At 43.1% G+C, this 19,529-nt stretch overlaps 1 protein-coding gene across 2 annotated transcripts in view; it reads right to left on the bottom strand.

Moving 5' to 3' along the window:
• The window catches only part of RIPOR2 (RHO family interacting cell polarization regulator 2), an 88,248-nt gene that overhangs the window by 2,539 nt on the left and 66,180 nt on the right, over positions 1 to 19,529 (bottom strand). The window contains exons 15-22 of one of the 2 annotated variants that reach the window (XM_060163564.1): positions 18,999 to 19,183; positions 16,347 to 16,515; positions 12,951 to 13,086; positions 11,532 to 11,693; positions 10,427 to 10,585; positions 7,502 to 7,704; positions 6,143 to 6,226; positions 2,680 to 2,770 (exon numbers count right to left, since the gene is read on the bottom strand). In XM_060163564.1, coding sequence (XP_060019547.1) covers positions 2,680 to 2,770; positions 6,143 to 6,226; positions 7,502 to 7,704; positions 10,427 to 10,585; positions 11,532 to 11,693; positions 12,951 to 13,086; positions 16,347 to 16,515; positions 18,999 to 19,183 — 1,189 coding nt within the window. Of the gene's footprint in view, positions 1 to 2,679; positions 2,771 to 4,840; positions 4,994 to 6,142; positions 6,227 to 7,501; positions 7,705 to 10,426; positions 10,586 to 11,531; positions 11,694 to 12,950; positions 13,087 to 16,346; positions 16,516 to 18,998; positions 19,184 to 19,529 lie in introns of those variants that run through there. The other variant, XM_060163563.1, reaches the window with a different exon arrangement.

The following is a 19,529-nucleotide window of genomic DNA, read 5'->3' as shown; positions in this document are numbered from 1 at the left end:
CTATATTTGTATAATTTATTGGATATAAAGGCCTTTCAATAAACCAAAAGTCTGTTTTTGATTGTTTTCTTTTTCAGTACATTTAACTTTTTCAGTAATACATTAGATACAAAAGTAGAGATTTGCGTGTATTTAAAAGAACTTCGTAGTGAACTCGTCTATAAGCAAAAGCCATCAATCTTTAGATTCTTTTGTTGATTGTTTCTGCATGCCTTGACTTTTCTGAGGCAGACGTTATTTTTTCCCTGATTCAATAGTTTCCAACTTTTTCTTACTTTGGAGTAGAACCCTTTATTTGAAACAAAATATTTATGCAAAACCCTGAATATAAAACATGAACAGCAATGCCTTTCTGGCTGATGATAGTGGGAGGAGAGACAGAGGGCCTTAAATTAAGCACATTTATACCATACTCCCTGCCCGCTCACACACACCCCTGTGGATGCCTAGGCTAATGAATGCTACTTAAAAACCCAATAATACCAGGCTAGTTCCTAGTTTGCTCACAGGGAGATTCCAATTTAGAGGTCTTCAGTTCTTCCTCCAGTAACCTACAGCATCCAGGTACCCTAGAGGGTCAGGGTTCCATTGCAGCGCTTGACCGGGTCTGGGTGTCGTGGGTGAGTTATGCAACCCTAGCATGCCTCACTGTGCCCCTCTGTAAATTGGGATTAACGGTCCCTCATAGAGTCTCAGGAGGATTAAATGAGCTAATCCATGTAGATCCCTCAAAACAGTGCCTGGCACGTGTTACCCAATATTCTTTACAGTGACACAACCCGGGCCGGGGTTTCAGGGCATCTCGCTGTTACTAAGATTCAGTTTTCAGGGGCCTGGATCTGTGTTGGCTCCTCTGCTAGTCCGTTTAACAGCCCTGTACAGTAGGCAGGGTGTTGGAGGAGAAAGAGCTCGAGCTTTGGGGTGTCAGGCAGTGTGGTTCCGGACAAGACTGAGGTCCAGCCGGGACGCGCTGGAACGGCCAGAGGCGCGGTGAAAACTGCTCTGTGCAATGGAGAGGCCACCAGCCTCAGGTGGCTGCTTACATTTAAACGGTAACCACTCAAAATTAAACTAACTCCTCAGTCACAAGAGCCATGTTGAACCGCTCAGCTGCCACATGTGAATACTTCCTGCCGTCTGGGACGGTGCATATAGAGCAGCCCCGTCATCATGGAGGGATCTACTGGACAGCTCTGGGTTCAAACATTGAAATAATTCCGTACTGGTTGGTAAACAGCAGCTGCTCGGAGCCCCTCGAACGCCCTGTGACAACCCTCAGCCCTCGAGTATCTGTTACCAATTCCCATCAAAAACACTATTTGCACTACATGAATTCAGTCGTCTGTGTGGGATAAAAATACACCAGTATTTGTGTCTTAGGATCAAAGGAGATTCATAACATTGAGTTCAGAGGTTCTCAACCTGGGAGGCTTTTAATAATCCCAGTGCTAAGGCCCAGCTCAGACGGACAAGAGCAGAGTCATCAGAAGTGGAGCCCAGGTACGGGTGTATTTTAAAGGTTCCCTGGTGATTCCAGTGGGCATCTAGGGTTGAGAATCATGAACCGGTGGTGTGTGGGCTATGGGGGCTTTGGGGAGCCACATCTGTAACGAGTTAAGGTGAAGCAGGTGTGATGACCAACCCTGGCGATACGGCTGTCTGTGCAGCTGAACTGGATCTGGGTCATCTACAGGGATGAGCCTCCTCGGGTTACAGTGGGAAGAGCAGCGTTGCTGGCTATTCCTTCCTTCATTGTTATTTCAGAACACTAAAGGATAAAAGAAGTTCAAACTAATAATACCCTGGGCACATTTTTAGGGAATTAAATAATTTCTATGCCTAAAGCAAGCCGTGAGGAATAACTGTTTTATCCTTTAAACACACATATGTTGGCTAAGATTTCTATGCATTGCATGATATATCAATAGCAGAATGAAGCCTTATTAAACCCTAAGAAAGAGCACCAGACAATGAGTGTGATTGCCATGGTGACCATAAGTGCCATGAGAGTCTTCCTTACATTCTTAAGCTGCTACTAGAGTCACACTAGGGCAGCGGCTTTTTCCCAACTAGTATTACTGAGCGGATTCTATTCGAGGACTTTAGTATTTATACTTTGAGTGAAGTGAAGGAGAAGGGTTATTTGGATATTCCAGAAAAAAAAAAAAACTTCATCTCTTTTCTTTGGTGTCGGGGCTTAGGGGCAATAGGCCCGCAGGGCAATCAGAGGTTAACCTGAGAGTCTGGGGGAGGCTGTGTTACGTGGGGGATTATGGCATCCTGGGGAACACATCGCTGTCCTCCAGGTAGTGCCAACCCCAACCTGGCAATCCAAACTGGCTTCCTGACTCTGACCTCTGCTTGATAGTTTGATTTCTGTGTTCTTGATTCCAAATAGTGCCCAGACTATGAAATCAGCTAGAAAGGCTCCAGAGAGCAACCTTCTCCCTCAACATCCAGGTAGTTAGAACGAGGAACTGGGGTGAGATGGAAATTGATCAGTCATAGTGTGTGTGTGTGTGTGTGTGTGTGTGTGTGTGTGTGTGTGTGTGTGTGCGCCGATAGCCTATAGGGGAAAAATTGCTAAAACAAGGTACATGAAACTTTTCCTTACCATTCCCTTTGAGGGTGTCAGAAATAAACAATCATGTAAAAAAACCAAAAAAAACCCCAACTCACCAAGAGATAAGAGAGTTTCTGAGGCCACATTTCTGATTTCTTCAGTATCAGACTGACACAATGTCACCAGCATTTTAATGCTTTCAGTAGCCTACAAGGAGAAAATAGTTAAAATAGTGTTCTGACATTTATGTGTGGGATTACATGAGACTTAGCATTTCGTAGCTGGTAGCTGACTTTAAAAACCCAGGGCTTCCCAAACCTAGTGGAGTATCAAGATGACTTAGGGCGCTCTTGTAAAAGTACAGATTCCTGGGTGCCACTCCAGACACACTGTATTAGAACTTTCTGGGTCGGAGCCCAGGATTTGTACTTGTGGGAGCTCTGATGATCAGCTAAGTTCCTATTTCACAGGGGACTCCAGATGTAGAGAAGTGAAGTGACCAGCCTGCCTTTCCAAAATAGAATCCAATTCTCTTAGTTCTTTCTACTGTATCTCATTCCCTCCAAAACAGCTCTAATGTAAGAATTCCTAATTTTAGTCTATATACTAAAATAGAGGAGGGGAATAAAGATCAAGGATGGGAATTCTTCTATTTGTTTATTCCACAAACATTTACTGAGCACTCTGTGAACCAGGCAGTTCACAGGGTCTGGGAGATTCAAGCCAGGAATATGACATGGTCCTTCCTGGCCCTCAGGACTTTACAGTCTGGTGGAAAGACAGACCGTGAAAGAAGTAAACTAATTATTATGATGAATGATAGGCTGAGTCAGGGTGGTAGGGCAGAACACGGCTGGGAAATGCAGCCTGGTCTGATCAGGGAAGTCTTCCTGGAGGAAGTGATATCTTAGAGGAGTTAGTCAAGTTTGGGCACATGGTAGGGGTGTGTGTGTGTGTGTGTGTGTGTGTGTGTATGTGTGTGTGTATGTGTGTGTCTGTGTGTATGTGTAGTGTTTGGGGGTGTGGAGAAGGAAATACATTCTAGGTAAGGGGAATAGCTTGTTACAGGGTCCAAATCGATGGGAGGCTTATAAGCCACATTAAAGATTTTGGACATCATTCTAAGATCATGGAAAGCCATGTAAGAGTTTTAAGAAGGAGTTGTCTTTTATTCTGAGCTTTCTAACTGCAGTGGAGAGGATGGACTGCAGGGAGGCAGAGACGAGTGGGAAGGTAGCTCGAATCCAGGTAAATAGAGTGAGGATAAAGAGTGGGGGCAAGGGCGGGGTCACTGATGGCTCCTAGGTTTCTGGCCTGAGCTACTGAGAGACGGTTGTACAATCCACTAAGACACCAGAGGCTAGAGGTGGGGATGAGATGGGTGGAGTTTGAGGTGACTTCCTAGGGGAGATACCTAAGAGCAAGCTGATCAGAGATGGGAAGGGAAGACCTGGACTAGAAATACGAGGAATTATTAGCATAGAGATGATGATGGAAAACGTAGGAGTTGATGTTTCCCCAGGGACGACTCATAAAGGGAGAAGAGGGCCCAGCAGGTGTCTCTACAAACACCAGTATTGAAGGCAGGTAGCCGAAAGAGAGCCTGCTATGAAATAAAATGCTCTTCCTGTCATTTTGAGGAGTCGATATTGGGTAACAGATTACAGTTTTCTTTTCTGGAAGAAACGTAGGCTTATGAAATGGCAGCTGCATGGGTAGACTATGGGTTACTCTAGCCCAGTAAGACAGATGGGGAACCTAAAATTGGAGGGCCACTGGATTTGAGGACCTTGACCTCTCAAGCTTGTTTTCATTTTGATAATAGGAAAGAAAAATGTCAGCTGTTTGCCATCATTAATTAAAAAAAAATGTTTTCCCTGACAAGTTAACAAGAGTTGGTTGGTTGAGTCTGCACTGTTTTTCACATCATGCTGCATGGAGCCCCTTTCAGGAGCTGGGGGGCTGCAGATGGTTTAGAAAGAGGTCTTTTAGTCAGCACAAAGGATCCTATCCTCTAGGAGAAAAAGGTAAAGGAGAGGAATTGGTGCTCCCAGACTCTGGATAAGCTAGACTTTAAAACTGTAGCTTTTAAAAATTATTTATTTATTTATTTATTTATGGCTGCGTTGGGTCTTTGTTACTGTGCACGGGCTTTCTCTGGTTGCGGTGAGCGGGGGCTGCTCTTCGTTGAGGTGCGTGGGCTTCTCATTGTGGTGGTTTCTCTTGTTGAGGTGCATGGGCTCTAGGTGCGTGGGCTCAGTAGTTGTGGCACGTGGGCTCAGTAGTTGTGGCACGTGGGCTCAGTAGTTGTGGCGCACAGGCTTAGTTGCTCTGCGGCATGTGGGATCCTCCCGGACCAGGGCTCGAACCCGTGTCCCCCGGATTGGCAGGCCGATTCTTAACCACTGGGCCACCAGGGAAGTCCTAAAACTGTAGCTTTTATGGTAAGCTTCACAGCATGTAAATCCACAAAAACTGGTGCAGATCACTTATCCTCATGTCTTAATTTATGTTAACCCTGTATCAGAGCTATCATCACCGACCTGTCACTGTATATCAGGAGAGCACCCAAATACACAGCAACCACTGTGTGCTTTTTTTGGCCACCTCAAGGTAATTTTTTGACCAAGTAACAAGGAAGGCAAATTTTCCCAGAGCTGTTTTTCTTCACAGGTCATTAACTTTTTCTTTTGAGGTGTTAATCCCTTCCTTCATGTTCCATCAGGCCTGCAGGTCCTTGCACCAACCCAAGAGTTCAGCAAATTTTAAGGTGTGGCCTTTTCATTCTTTTCTCAAGGATGATTAATCTTATATTTTGTGATTAAGGTCGGTCAAACATTAAATCTTGACTACTGAAAGCCAAGCTCTTTAATGTTGGCAATTCTCAGCCCTTTTTCCATTTACACCTCCCTCTGACACAATTAAGATTGATGAGCTGCTTAGTAAAAAAGAGTTCTCCAGGAAGGATTTGGGAGTTTATTGGCACACTGGATTTTAATACTTCTTTGCCAATTTTATTTGTTCCTGCTATTTTTTTGTACACAAGAAAAACTGATGAAATCAGCATGTCATCTCTTTTTTGGGATGGAAGATACTTTTCTAACAGGCAAACTGATTCCTGTGGGCTATTGAGAAATGGAATTGTTTTCTGAAACGTATCGACTTTAACAAAACTAAGTTACATTTAGATACTAAATTTGGGGTTGGTAGATGCAAACTATTACATTTAGAATGGATAAACAACAAGGTCCTACTGTATAGCCCAGGGAACTATATCCAATCTCCTGGGATAAACCATAATGGAAAAGAATATTTTAAAAAGAATGTATATGTGTATAAAACTGAGTCACTTTGCTGTACAGCAGAGATTGACACAACATTGTAAATCAACTCTACTTCAGTTAAAGAAAAAGACAAAAAGGACTCGCGAACTAATATACAGTGTAAAGGAGAGAAGAAATGCTGCTAAAGCAGGTACTTCCAAATACAGCAAGAAAGCTGTTCTATGCACCTGGCTTAGTCTCAAAGCCAAAGTCAGCTCAAAGCTGACCTGCCAGGGGCTCTGAGGCTGAACCTTACCTTCAGGCTTTTCAGGGCCAGGCAAGCTCCCTTCTGGAGCCAGAGGTCAGTCTTTGTTAGGGCTTCACAGTAATAGAGCAGGGCCTGAAAAAGAAGAAAGGATGCTGTGAAGACACTTCGATTTGTTTGTAGTTTTAGGTGTATATATCATTTTTACTCCCTGAGATAAGCTACAGATAAAACAAGACATTTTGCACTTCCTTCAGAACAACAACAAAAAAATCCATTAAAATTCATGTTTATTAAAAGAGCTGTCTCTTTACTCAATTCATCATGCCTTCTATTCTATGACTGGAATCACATAATACATGGCCTCTCGTGTCTTGCTCTTTCAGTGGGGGTGATGGCATTCGGCCCATAGAAGAGAGTTTTGAGCAAATTCTACCAAAAGATCAGAACTTTGTAGGAAAGAACAATATGAAGTTCATGCTCTTGGGCCAAAATGGCATTAGAATGGAATATCTTCCTGTGAGTACATGTCACCACAGGCTAGCTTATGTAATGCCTTAGAAAAGTTAAGCAAACTCTTCTCAGAGTTCAACATCGACCTCCCCAAGGACAAGAAGGACCAAGTTTGATTTTCTTGAGCTGATCTGAAGGTTGACATGAATTGATTTTTAGAATGACTGTTCAAGTTGTAAAGGTCTCCCAGAGGACCGAGGCCCTTGCCTGTACTGGGCCCCAATGTGCTTGAATTGCAGATGTTTATTATACCTGGATGACTGTTGAATTAAAGCCGAGAGAGGTAAACTGTCTCTTCCCTAGCATCAGGAGTGATGGCTTTTCAAATTAAAAATATTCTAGCTGTTTGAGCCAGTAATTTGATGACTTAACCCCAAACTACTCATGAGAAATGCATGTGCATGAACATACATACGTATGTTCATCATAATATTTTTCAGAGTTGGAAACTACACAAATGCTCATCAATACAGAATAAGAAAATAATGGATTATTCATATACTGAGATGCCATTTATCCATCAAATAGAATGAAGTAGATCGATACGTTCTGCCATGGAAAGAAAATAACCACGATATATTACATTTAAAAAATCAGTTGCACAACAGAATAGTGTGATCTCGCTTAAGAAAAAAATAATTATCCATGTTAGCATGGATAAAATAGAAAAAATCTGAAGGAATGTACACTAAGTTATTAACAGTTTTCTCTGGGGGCTGGACCTACAGGTACTTAACTATTTTCAGTATTTTCAGTATTTTTGTAGTTTAAATCATGTTACATATTGTTAATAAGTGAAAAATTATTTTTATAAAGGAAAAGATGACAAACTATTAATAGTAAATGGCATAAAGTTAAACAAGCTTCTGCCTCGATGTCCATCATTTCATGCCCTACCTTTTCCCTGAAATGCTCGTTTCTGGAGGCTGCTGCCAAGTAAAGCATCACCGCTTCACTAACTCCACTGTCATCCCCGGTTAAGAGCAGAGCCAGAGTCCTGAGTATTTCCTGCTGGGCCAGGAGGCTGCTGGGTGCAAGGTCACTCATGACCTGTAGCAGTTTTTCATCTCTCAGTGACTGCAGAGTCTGAACCATGGAAACTGGAGAGTGAGAAGAAAACAGAGGTCACCTTCTGACAGTAAAGGAACATGTTCATTAAAAATATAAATAAGACTCAAGGATGTACATAATAACAGACCCAAGGATATATGAAAATTAGCATATTAGAAAGGCAATGTTTCCAATTAGTGAGAAAAGGACAGATTATTCAAATAGCTATATCAAGGCAAATGAATCATATGAGAAAAAAGTAAAAGTGGATTTCTACCTCATAATGGCTACTATAATAACTTAGAGATGAATTAAACAGTCACATGTAAAAATAACAGTGAAGAAAATACAAGTAAACAGTTTCTACAGTGTTCTTTTTTTACTGTCTTTTTATTTTTAAAGTCTTCATTGAATTTGTTACAATATTGCTTCTGTTTTATGCTTTGGTTTTTTGGCTGTGAGGCATGTGGGATCTCAGCTCCCCAACCAGGGATCGAACCCGTACCCCCTGCACTGGAAGGTGAAGTCTTAACCACTGGACCACCAGGGAAGTCCCCAGCCCCCTGTATTTCAGTCATACTTGCCTGGCAAAACCCTGACCCTGAGTGACCCCTTACTCAGCCTTCTCTCTGTCTGCACTCAGGAAACTGGACCCTGATGGAAAAATTCAGTTGGTTGGAATATGGGGACAATATGATAAAAAATAGGATTCTGAGTTCCATTTGGACAAATTGACCATGCTCTATGTACTCTAATCCTTAACTAGATATCCAGCATGGGCATCCATTAGCCACAAAAGCATTAGGATAAGAGTGTATCTGGTCCGTGCAGATGGGAAAATATAACAAAATTCACATTCCATTAATAGAGCCACATCCTCTACACATGAACAAATTTGTGAATGATTAAGATTTCTTTGCTTTAATTTCCCATTTCTCCTGTTGTGGTTGTTCTGGTAACTTCACTGTTTTATAAATAAACACTCTAGTAAAAAGTCTCCGGATAAGATTATGTATAACAGCTAAATAAGTAACAGAAAACAACCTAAACATTCAACAATAATCAAATATATTAGTATGCATCTAAATGCAGGGATATTATAAAACTAAAAAATGTTTCAAAGAATTAATAACATGGGATATAATGTCAAATTAAAAAACCAGGATATAATATTCTATAATGAGTAATCACAATTTTGAAATTTAAAACCAGCGTACAATCAACTGAAAAACACGTTATATTTTAAAAATAGGAGAATAGGTGACTTGAATCTCTTCCTTCGTACTTCTCCTGTTTTCTAAAATTTTTTTTTTTTTTGTATAATGAACGGCTTTTCTTTGTATAAAGAAAGGGGAAAAAAAGATAAGTAAAGGCTTAGAGTTCTTCCCATGGTCATTCTCCAGGGCTGTGTAACAGGAGGAAGGGGATGCGGTTTTAGGACCCCAGGGTCTCACTTTGTTATGCTCTTCATTTCTTTTTTTGTTTGTTTGTTTGTTTGTGGTACAGGGGCCTCTCACCGCTGCGGCCCCTCCCACCGCGGAGCACAGGCTCCGGAAGCGCAGGCTCAGCGGCCATGGCTCACGGGCCCAGCCGCTCTGCGGCATGTGGGATCTTCCTGGACCGGGGCACGAACCCGTGTCCCCTGCATTGGCAGGCGGACTCTCAACCAGTGCGCCACCAGGGAAGCCCTATGCTCTTCATTTCTTGATTCTAAATTTGTCACAATCTAAATCGATTTTCTAAAAAAAAAAAAAAAAATCAATTTTCTGAGTAAATTTCTATATTATTCAGTTTCCATCAGAGGCGTCTCCTGTCCAGGCTTGCCCTCTCTGGCACTCTGGACTAGTATGGCTATTCGGGGCTGGGGAGTGGGACCTAAGCACAGACTCCCGTGCTCAGGCTGGAGTGGCCCTGGGTGGAGGAAGATTTTCTTCTTCTCCCTGTGATGCCAATCACCGTGCCGAACATGGTGCTGCAGGGTTTAATGTTCTAGAAAGAGAAGGGCTGAGCCTGGGTTTGGGTCAGAGTAAGAAGTGTTTCTGCCACTAGCGCTGTGCCAACCTGTCTACTCCCAAGAACACACCTCACTCCCTCCCCTCCCCACCCCCTCCATTGCCCCATTGTCAAGCGTGGGTGGAGAAATAGAGCACAAACTTGGGAACCAGAAACCAGCCCCTTACGGCCTGGCTCCACTCCCAAAGAGGTTTTCACTCACTGCAGATACTGATTTTATTTCTTATGTTCAAAGGGCCACATGAGAAGGCAATAAGGAGCTTCACTGCCGCACCCCTGCGTTGGTTGCCTGTTCTCTTCAATCCCTGGATATGAAGCCTTAGATGTGGTTTTTCATCTTCTCCTCCTTTCCCTTCCCAATCTGTCACCCCACTGGTCTTCTTCTGAACCTCACTTCTGCTTAGTATTATGAAAGCGCCACCAAAAAGGGCAACATAAAATAGCACTGCCTGCGGGCTTGATCCCACAAGTGGCAAATACATTAATGCGGGAAAGAAATGACAGCAGTCTGAAATCATTCACCAGCTTCCTGTTACGGGCACTCCCCTGCTGGATGACTGGGATGTGCTTAGCAAATCCCTGGTTCGTTGCCAAGGGGCTTACTAATGTGAAAGGTCTAGAAGTCATTTAAAAGGCGAACCTTAGCCCAGCTGTTGACTTGGGGAAAAAAAAATTACCACCACTAAAAACTATGACTAGAAAGACCAGGGATCATTCTAAACTGAGCCCCACACAGTGTGACCAAAGAACGTGTCCCACCTTGCTTGGCCAGCTGGTTCAGATAACTCTCTAGGTCACTCACACCGTGGCTCGTAAAGTAACTGTAATACTGGAAGACAGTGATGACTTCGGAGGAGAGGCTGGAGGTAAGCAGGGGCTCGGCCCGGTCCAGGATCTGGGACACCAGTGTGCGAAACACTATTTGGAAGGGGAAGATGCGGAGCAGCTTTTAAGAAACATGATCAATCATTCATTCATTCACTCATTCATCTTTCTATTGTGGTACATGACACAGTGAAGTCTGTAAAGTGAAATCAGTGTACAGCCGGATGATTTTTGCATGTCTATACACCTGTATAGCTTGTCATCTGGATCAAGATACAGAACACTGCTAGGACTCCATTAGGTTTTCTTGTGCCCCTTTCCAGTCTATAGTCACCCACCTATCCCCACCATGGGCAACTAATAATCGAACTTCTATCAATATATTAGCTTTATCTGTTCTTGAACTTCATATAAATGGAACTATATAGTATGGACTTTTTGTATCTGGCTCCATTTGCTCAAAAAATATCTGTGAGATTCATCCAAATTGTTGCTTGTAGCAGTAATTTATTCTTTTTGAAAACTGCTATGTAATACCCTATTGCATGACTACATTACAATGTATCCAAGTTCTTGTTGATGGGCATTTGACTTGTTTCTAATTTCTGGCTCTTGTGAATAAAGCTGCTATTAAAAAATGAGCATAAGCATGTATTTCTCTTGACACATTTAGGAGTGGAATTGCTGGATCACAGGGTAGGAGTATATATATTTAGTTTTTATAGACACTGCCGAACAGTTTTTCCCAAGTGGTTATACCATTTGATACTCCTGTATTGCTGACATTTTAATGAAAAAAGGATACGTACTTCAATAGCAACACAGACATATAGTCCTTTTCAAAGTCACTGCTGATATTCAGAATGAAAACATGTTCAGTGCCTTTCTTTTCTTCGATTTTACTAAGTAGATGATGTTTTCTCTGGAGGGTAAGCCCTTTCTCAGGGCTAGCTGTGGGGAAAGCGTTGAGGGAACCTCTCTAGCGCTCACTCTCAAAACAAACGACAGAAATGTTTCCCTTGCTCCTGCTGCCCTGTACCTGGGTCTGCAAGTCCGGGATAGTCTCTGTTGACAGTTCTGGCAAAGCTGGCTTCTAGCTGCTTAATCACTCTGTCCGCTGAGCTGTGGTAGACCCCAGCTGGGCTGCAGCACTTGGTCCAGAATGACAGCAAAGACAGCTTTTTGTGAAATTCCGGTATGGCTGGAATAGAAGAGCAACACCCCATCCCATGATACATGTTTTGAATGAAATAGATGAAGAGATGGACCTGGGTCAGGATGGGGAAGGCATCACCAAGGGCCTTCCTTTTTTTTTTAAAGACTGTTTTTTAATCAGAACTACAGGATTCCTCTGTCGTTGGCAGGTGTCCCGAGGGCAAAGAAGTTGAGATGAGGATCTCATCCAGCCTGGGCAGCAAAGGAAATGCAGCAAAAGCAAAGCTGTTTGCTTTAGGTGATAGAAAACAGCAGGTCTACCCTTGGGAGAAGGTCCAATCATCTCATCTCCTATAACTTAACAGCAAAAAATATACAGGATCAGAGACTCAAACCTCAGGAGACTTTTCTGCAGGGGGTGCAACAGAGCAGAGGATGACTGAAGGAGTTTTTTCACCCTGCCCAGGTGGCTCTCTGACTGAAATGATTGAAGAGCCATATGCCACGGTCAGTATTTCACTCATGTGGCTGTGATCATGCAGAGGGGCCTGGGGGAGGAACAGACAGGAGTCTGAATGTCCTGCCCCTTTTCACATCTCTCAGAGACCTGCCAAGGTCACCTGCTCCTGGGAGGACCGGAAGCAGGAGGCAGAAATGTATAGAGAGAACCTACAAGGTGTTTTAAGCTTAATCGGAGATAATCCAGGAGATCCTAGTTTTCCACTATTTCCACAGACGATCTGATGTGAAAAACGATACAGATTCTTGCCTTTAGGAAACAGCCCTGTAGCCAGACCACACAGATTCAAAGGCATCTTTCCTGGGTCAAGTTCTCTACCTAAAGCTCTCTGAACCAGGGACGCTCCTGAAGGCCTTTGACTTCTCGTTCTTCTACCTTTCCCAGTAGGGTTTGAGAGCACCTTGCCTTGACAGTCAACCACTATGGGAGCTGTCTCAGCCAGCTCTGTGGTGCAAGCACAATCCTGATTACCTGTCCCAAATGGAACCACACCAGGACAACAAGTCTGTGAAACCACCGGGGAGGTGGATGCTGGTTCTGTGCATACACTAGCGTCTGCCTTCTGGGGGTGGAGGCCCCGCTAGAAAAAGCTAGGCGTCTGCTGCTTCGACTCCGAAGGCTGAAGCATGGTGTTAATTACGACCACACTCGTGTGGAGACCTTCCTCTACAGCCCAAGAGCGCTTCTCTGCCATCCTAACAAAGCCATGAATAGATGCAGGCAGGGGAGGGGGCTCGTGGGGTCATCATTTATAAGAATGGCAGCGTAACTGCAGGTGCTCACCTTCGATGACAGAACTGATGCTTCCTATGTTCTCATCACTGACGGCCGAGAGCTTCTCCATCACTTGGATTTGCCTAGAAAGCTTCTCTAAGAGGTTTCTGGCCACAAATGGGGTTTTGCTTGAGAAAACAATTTGCTGATAAAACAAACAAAACCACTGTGTCAATTACGTTGTTGTCAACAGAGCTTTCCCCACTCAACCTTGTCCTTCTGAATGAAGTGGGGATTTTTTTTTTTTTTGTGGTACGCGGGCCTCTCACTGTTGTGGCCTCTCCCTCTCACTGTTGTGGCCTCTCCCGTTGCGGAGCACAGGCTCCGGACGCGCAGGCTCAGCGGCCATGGCTCACGGGCCCAGCCGCTCTGCGGCATGTGGGATCTTCCCGGACCGGGGCACGAACCCGTGTCCCCTGCATCGGCAGGCGGACTCTCAACCACTGAGCCACCAGGGAAGCCCATGTGGGGATGTTAAACTCATACACATTTCTCTTCCAGTTTGAAAATGTTCCTCATTCCAGGCCGGTTACAACATCTGCTGAAATCAGACACGTTTTTGTTGCTTTCAACTTTTTTCATGCCTATGTAAATTCCTGAATTTTCACAGTAGTAGGGTTGCAAGGTTATTATAAAGTTACCTTTCTTGTATGTACTGTCAATCTAAAACTCCTCTCTGAAACTTGAAGGGCATATTTAGGTTGCCCTCTGGTATGGAAACAGAAAAAAGATTTTTTTTTTTACAAGTGTAGTAATTTTTCACAGCCTGATTTATTTCCTTGTCTTCAAGCTGAAAATTAAGAGCGTGCTGTAGAATAATCCTAATTACAATCAAAGCTATCTCACTATAGTTAACAAGTTCTTACTATGTACCAGGCACTGGTATGAGCCTTATACATGTATTAGTTTGTGTTATTTTGCACAACAATCCAATGAGGTGGGAACTTTTGATTTTCCATTTTACTGATGAGGAAACTGAGGTACAGAGAGGTCACGTAACGTGCTCAAGGGCACTTAAATAGCAAGTGATTTCACTTGTGTGCAGATCACAAGAATAAGGAAGGGCTTGAGAGGGGAAAGGACAGAAGTCAGTCGCTGCCTGAAGGTTCTAGTCCTTTCTGTGTCTCTCAGAAACCTGTCCCCTTCACTTGGTAGGCATGGCTGCAGGACGCAGACCTGTACCACCATTCTGTATGGTCTAAAGCATTTGGACTCTAAGGCAAAGAGAATTTTTCAAATTCAAAAGTCAAGTACAGCAAATATGTACTAATGCCTTTCATGTAAATAAATACAGTAGAAAATAACTGCTTTATTTTAAACATAATTATAGCTATTATGATTTTTATGCACTGCCCATTTTTATCTCTTTGCAATTACATACCAAATGAATAAGTAAACTCACTGATTCAGGAGCGGGTGTGAATTAGAAATCAAGCTTCTAACCCTTACTCTTTTACTCTATATCTTTATGTCTACCTCTTTTATTTTTCTTTTGTTTTTCTTTCTTTATTTTTATTGGGGTATAGTTGTTTTACAATGTTGTGTTTGTTTCTACTGTACAGTGGAGTTCCCTGTGCTATACAGCAGGTTCTCATTAGTTATCTATTTTATACATGTTAGTGTATATATGTCATTCCCAATCTCCTAATTCATCCCACCCCTCCTTTCCCCACTTGGTGTCCATACGTTTGTTCTCTACATCTGTGTCTCTAGTTCTGCCTTGCAAACCGGTTCATCTGTACCATTTTTCTGGATTCCACATGTAGCCATTAATATATGGTATTTATTTTTCTCTTTGTGACTTACTTCACTCTGTATGACCATCTCTAGGTCCATCCACGTCTCTACAAATTCTTTTCCTTTTTTTAAATTTTAAAGATCTAATTGGCTTTACTAAACGATTCATGGATTGGGCAGTATCTCATGTACCATGTAGAGAGGAACTCCCCTCTTGTTTTTCTAGTGTTGATTTTCTCCACAGAAGAGTTGAAGTGTTATAACCAAGGCCTTATTATCGAGAGAAACACTGCACTGACTACTGCATGCCAATTATTCTTTGAGAGAAAACATCCATCCCTTCATGGAAGAGAATTCTCCCATGCGTCACAAAGTAATGACTTTACGTCTAAAAGGTGAACGGGGAGTTTGCTCAGCACAGTCTCGGCCTCACCAAGGACAAAGAGCCGTGAAAACCATCTCATTCCAGTGCTTGGTGAATAGAGGATAGCTATAAGTCAACGACAATCCTTGTCCATTTTGGTCGAAAAAAAAAAATTGCACCTTCTGCCAGATTGGTTGTCAGCACCTGGCTTGCAAATTCAACGCTCAGCAGAAGAGATCTGCTGGGGTGTTGGCCAACCTAGTGCAAGAGTCATAACTGCCAACCAGTTTCCCAGAGCACGTGAGGTGTCTGAGGCTGCTTTGAGGGTCTACATTCGTGGAGGAGAAGCAGATTCTTCTACATCTCATCACAAGTGTGTTACTAAAAAAGCAACATTAACCCACTCCTGGCCTCCCTGGGGTCCTTCCTCCTCACCCTGCCTCTGGTCTCCCAGTTGGCCATGTGCTCTTAAAAGCACGATTCCTCCTCTTCTGGCCTGGCCCACCCCCCGGAAACCATTATACATTTGCTTTCACATTCTTTTCCTGTTCCCCACACATCCAAGCAAGTGGGAGAAGAACAAGATTGGGAGAAGACAAGCCACCAGGTGAGGAGGGAGCATTCAAGTACCGATAGCTGCTTGGGGAAAATGCTTTGTTCGAGACAGCAGAAACCCTCCCTGCAACAAAAGAATGGCAGAATAGTTGCTCTGCTGTGGCAAAATCTTAAGTGATAAACAGCCTGAAATGAGAAGAAAAGTGAGCCCCAGCGTGTCGCAGAATGAGAGCGAACTGGTGAGGAGGATGATACCTGTACAGTGTTCTTTCTTGCTGCTAATAAGCACTTATTCAAGATCTGGGAAACTGTGGTTACGTTCTGGAGCGTTTTGCCTTTAGCTGTCCAGGTGGTAGAAAACTAGCTCGTGTGATGGGTTCATACTAACATATGTTCAATAATACTGGCTTTCAAAGTCCATTTGTAGATGGCGGAATGCAAATTCCTTATCTAAAAAAAAAATCACACTACTCTCACCTACTATCAAATGATTTGAAAGCAAGAGCATGTTATATGTCACCTACTACCTGTTAAAGTCTGGAGATCTAGGTTTTAAGATAGAAAACTCAGGGTTGAGGGAGCACGGCCATGCCTTTCAGAGTTTCTGAGTTGGGTCAAATCAAAGCAGGATGGCTCTCTTATTCCTGAGTTCTCATTTTCCTGGGAAAACTCAAAGAAGCAAGCACACATCCATTCTCGGTGCATCAAAAACCTGGGCTCTAAAAACCCAGTGCCGTCACCAGTCCTACCTGGACGAGTTGGGTGCAGTACTGGAGGTGCCTGATGATGCTGAGGTCCAGGCTTTCATTTCCCGTGGTCAGTGGGAGAGGGCTTCCTGCCACACTAGTCCCGACTCCCGTGTCCTCCGTCAGGGCTTCGCTGAGGTGCCCCCTGGCTTCCGGGTGTACTGATCTGTAACTGTTGAAGCAGGAAGGTGAGCGAAATGTTAGCTGGTTCTTTCTGCATGGAAATCACAGGTCAACTCAATCACAGCACCCACTGAAAAGAGTCTTGCGCTCGCCTATCTTGAAAAATAGAGATACCTTTCAAAAACTATTTTATAACTAAGCCTGGTCACCGATTTGCCTAATATGAAAAAGATCCTGCAGACAGACTGTTTCCAGAGTTCTCCGTTTGCTTCTCAAGCACAACGAACCATCTGTACAGTTGGCTCACCAAGAAGGCTTTTGAAATGTGCCCTCGTTTCGCGGCGCTTTCCTGCTCTGTTGACGGAGTGGTTTGCCAGATTTTCTGGGATTAAACTGTCCTGTGAACCTGTGGCTTCCCAAGAGCAATACCATTAAGAAATAATCAGTCAAGGCTTTTTCCTGGCCTTAAATCAATTGTGACTTGAAGAAAAGGAGAAAGGAAAGCTGTTAGGAAGAAACATGATGTTCTACTCCAGACAAAAGCTAAAAGGAGCATTCGTATCGCTTAGTTCTGCCTCGCGGGCTTTGTGTAAAGCCCACCGTTGAACTGTCTAAAGTTGTATCATGATGGGCACTTACATTTAAAAAGAAATCTGTTGCACCTATTATTTAATTTTATTCTTAATATGAATCTGTGCAGGAGGGCGAGGGGGAGGGAAGAGTCTCATTTCACGCATGGAAGGAATGACCAGCAGAGGTGTTAACCAGAGCGTCCTCGTTCACACAGCTAGGCGGTTTTTGGCTTCTAGTTTCATGCTCCCCAGTCTCCACAATTTAAAAAGATAATGCACCAGAGTTTAGAGGCGTTGAGTGCCTTACTCTGAGTCACATTTGCCTCCAAGGGGAAAACATTCAGCTTGTGTCCTGGTAGTCAGCACATTTAAAACACACACACAATTTCCACAATTTTCCATAATACCTCTGATGACATACGGTAAGACTGATCAAATTAGACATATTTAATAGCAATGATCTGTAAAATTTACAAAGGCTATGATGTTTTTAAAATGCTTCTTGGGGCTTCCCTGGTGGCACAGTGGTTGAGAGTCCGCCTGCTGATGCAGGGGACACGGGTTCGTGCCCCGGTCCGGGAAGATCCCACATGCCGTGGAGCGGCTGGGCCCGTGAGCCATGGCCACTGATCCTGCGCGTCCGGAGCCTGTGCTCCACAACGGGAGAGGACACAACAGTGAGAGGCCCGCGTACCGACCGCAAAAAAAAAAAAGTTAAAATGCTTCTTATAGCAAGAAGAAAAAAAGTTTACTCTGACCTTGATCCATCATCTAATAGCTTAAGCTAACAAGTATACAGGAAGGTGTTTGGTTTAAGAAGCATTTCACAAATTCAATCAAGTTAGAAAAATCTCACTGTAGAATGTAGAAGGATAATTTAAACATGACATTCATTTCATAAATTTTCTTTGCTATGCCCCCAGTTTGCTCAAAGGATAAATTCTATTTCTCACTTTTTCTTTTCCTCGTTTCACTTTGGCAGAAGAAACCCTCCAGGAACAACAAAACTCCAAAATATTAACACCACCCACAGAGAGGTTTGCGAAGGTTGCACAGCCATAGCTTGTTGTAACTTGAAAATCAGTGTATATAACACGTCAAAAGAAAAGATGGATGGAAACCCACCCTTTCCTTTGGGAAAGTGTTTGTGTTTTGGTTTTTTTTTTTGCAGTAATTGATGGAGCTGAGTATGTTCACTGTGCTTACAGAATGGACCCCAGGCTCTAGCTCTAAACACATGGTTTGGTACAAGAAAGCCCAATGGAGAAAGAAGGTGACAACATTTCACCTTTATCCTCCCTTCCCACTGCTCTGTCCCATCCCCATCCTAGAGAAGGCCACATTCCAGCTGGAGGCCTGCAGATCCAGTGGCAGTTATCAGTTATCAGTCATCTCTTCTTACGCTCTAAGGAAAACATGGACCACGGGGCTTAAACCTGGCTTTGATATGGGCACTGATGAGCTTAATCTACTGCAAAGACCCAATGGCCAAAAGGAACGGAGAGATAAGGGGTGGGAAAAGCAAAGTCTAACAAAATGAAGAAATTAGAAATACGATGCAAAGCAAGGAGAACCAGGTCCAAACTGATGATCCAGTAAGAGTTCTCCAGAAACATGGTATACCTACTTAATTTGCAATTAATTACATTGGGGACAAGTTGTAGACACTGAAACCTACAAGATGTATGTGTATACACGTAAATATACACACACACTCATACAAAAATCTCCCCTTCATTTATAAGGAAGAAAATCAATTTAATTTTCCTTAAACAACACCAAAAGAGGTGAATGATATTTAAAAGTTGTACTTAACAATGAAAAGGAACTGTAAGCCAATTCATGTATAGGGGGTTTTATCTTCCTGGAGATGTGTATCAGGTCCCGTTTGGTAGCTACAAAGAACTGCTGTACCAGCTACGACAGTAGAAATAGAAGCAGACGCTAACTTCAGACTTACCTATTTTTCTCAGTCTCAGTGTCTGAAAATACTGAGTCAGCACCTCCTCCAACGTTACAAACCTCATCACCATCCTCCTCCTCCTCGTCAAAATCAGAGGTGTTCAGAAAATCAAAGCTTTCTAAAGCACTTTCAACTGTAAGACTTAAACTGGAAGACCTGCTTCGGCTTACTGCTGGCTTGCACTGCAAAGGTAGAAGGTACCAAGGAGAATATCAACATATTCGGAAGGAGAAACACAACAAAGACACCCAGTGGGAGATGTGACACTTTTCTTTTTTTTCAAGCTTTTATTTTTTTTTTTGTTGGCAGTAAAAAATTCATTTAAAGTCGTCTTATTAAAAGAAAGTACAACCGTGGATAAAATGACACAATATCTGGGATTTGTTCCAAAACAATCCAGAGGGAAGGAAGCAGGCAGAAGAACAGACACAAGACTGGCTGTGAATTGAGCACTGTGGAGGCTGGGGGATGGGCACATCAGGGTCCATCATCTGATTCTTTCTACTTCTGTTTGAAATTTTTTAAATA

Source organism: Lagenorhynchus albirostris, chromosome 10 (assembly GCF_949774975.1).
Source record: "Lagenorhynchus albirostris chromosome 10, mLagAlb1.1, whole genome shotgun sequence".
NCBI classification, from domain to species: Eukaryota; Metazoa; Chordata; class Mammalia; order Artiodactyla; family Delphinidae; genus Lagenorhynchus; species Lagenorhynchus albirostris.
The sequence above is the reverse complement of the archived record's forward strand: the minus strand, read 5'-3'. Positions and strand labels throughout refer to the sequence as shown.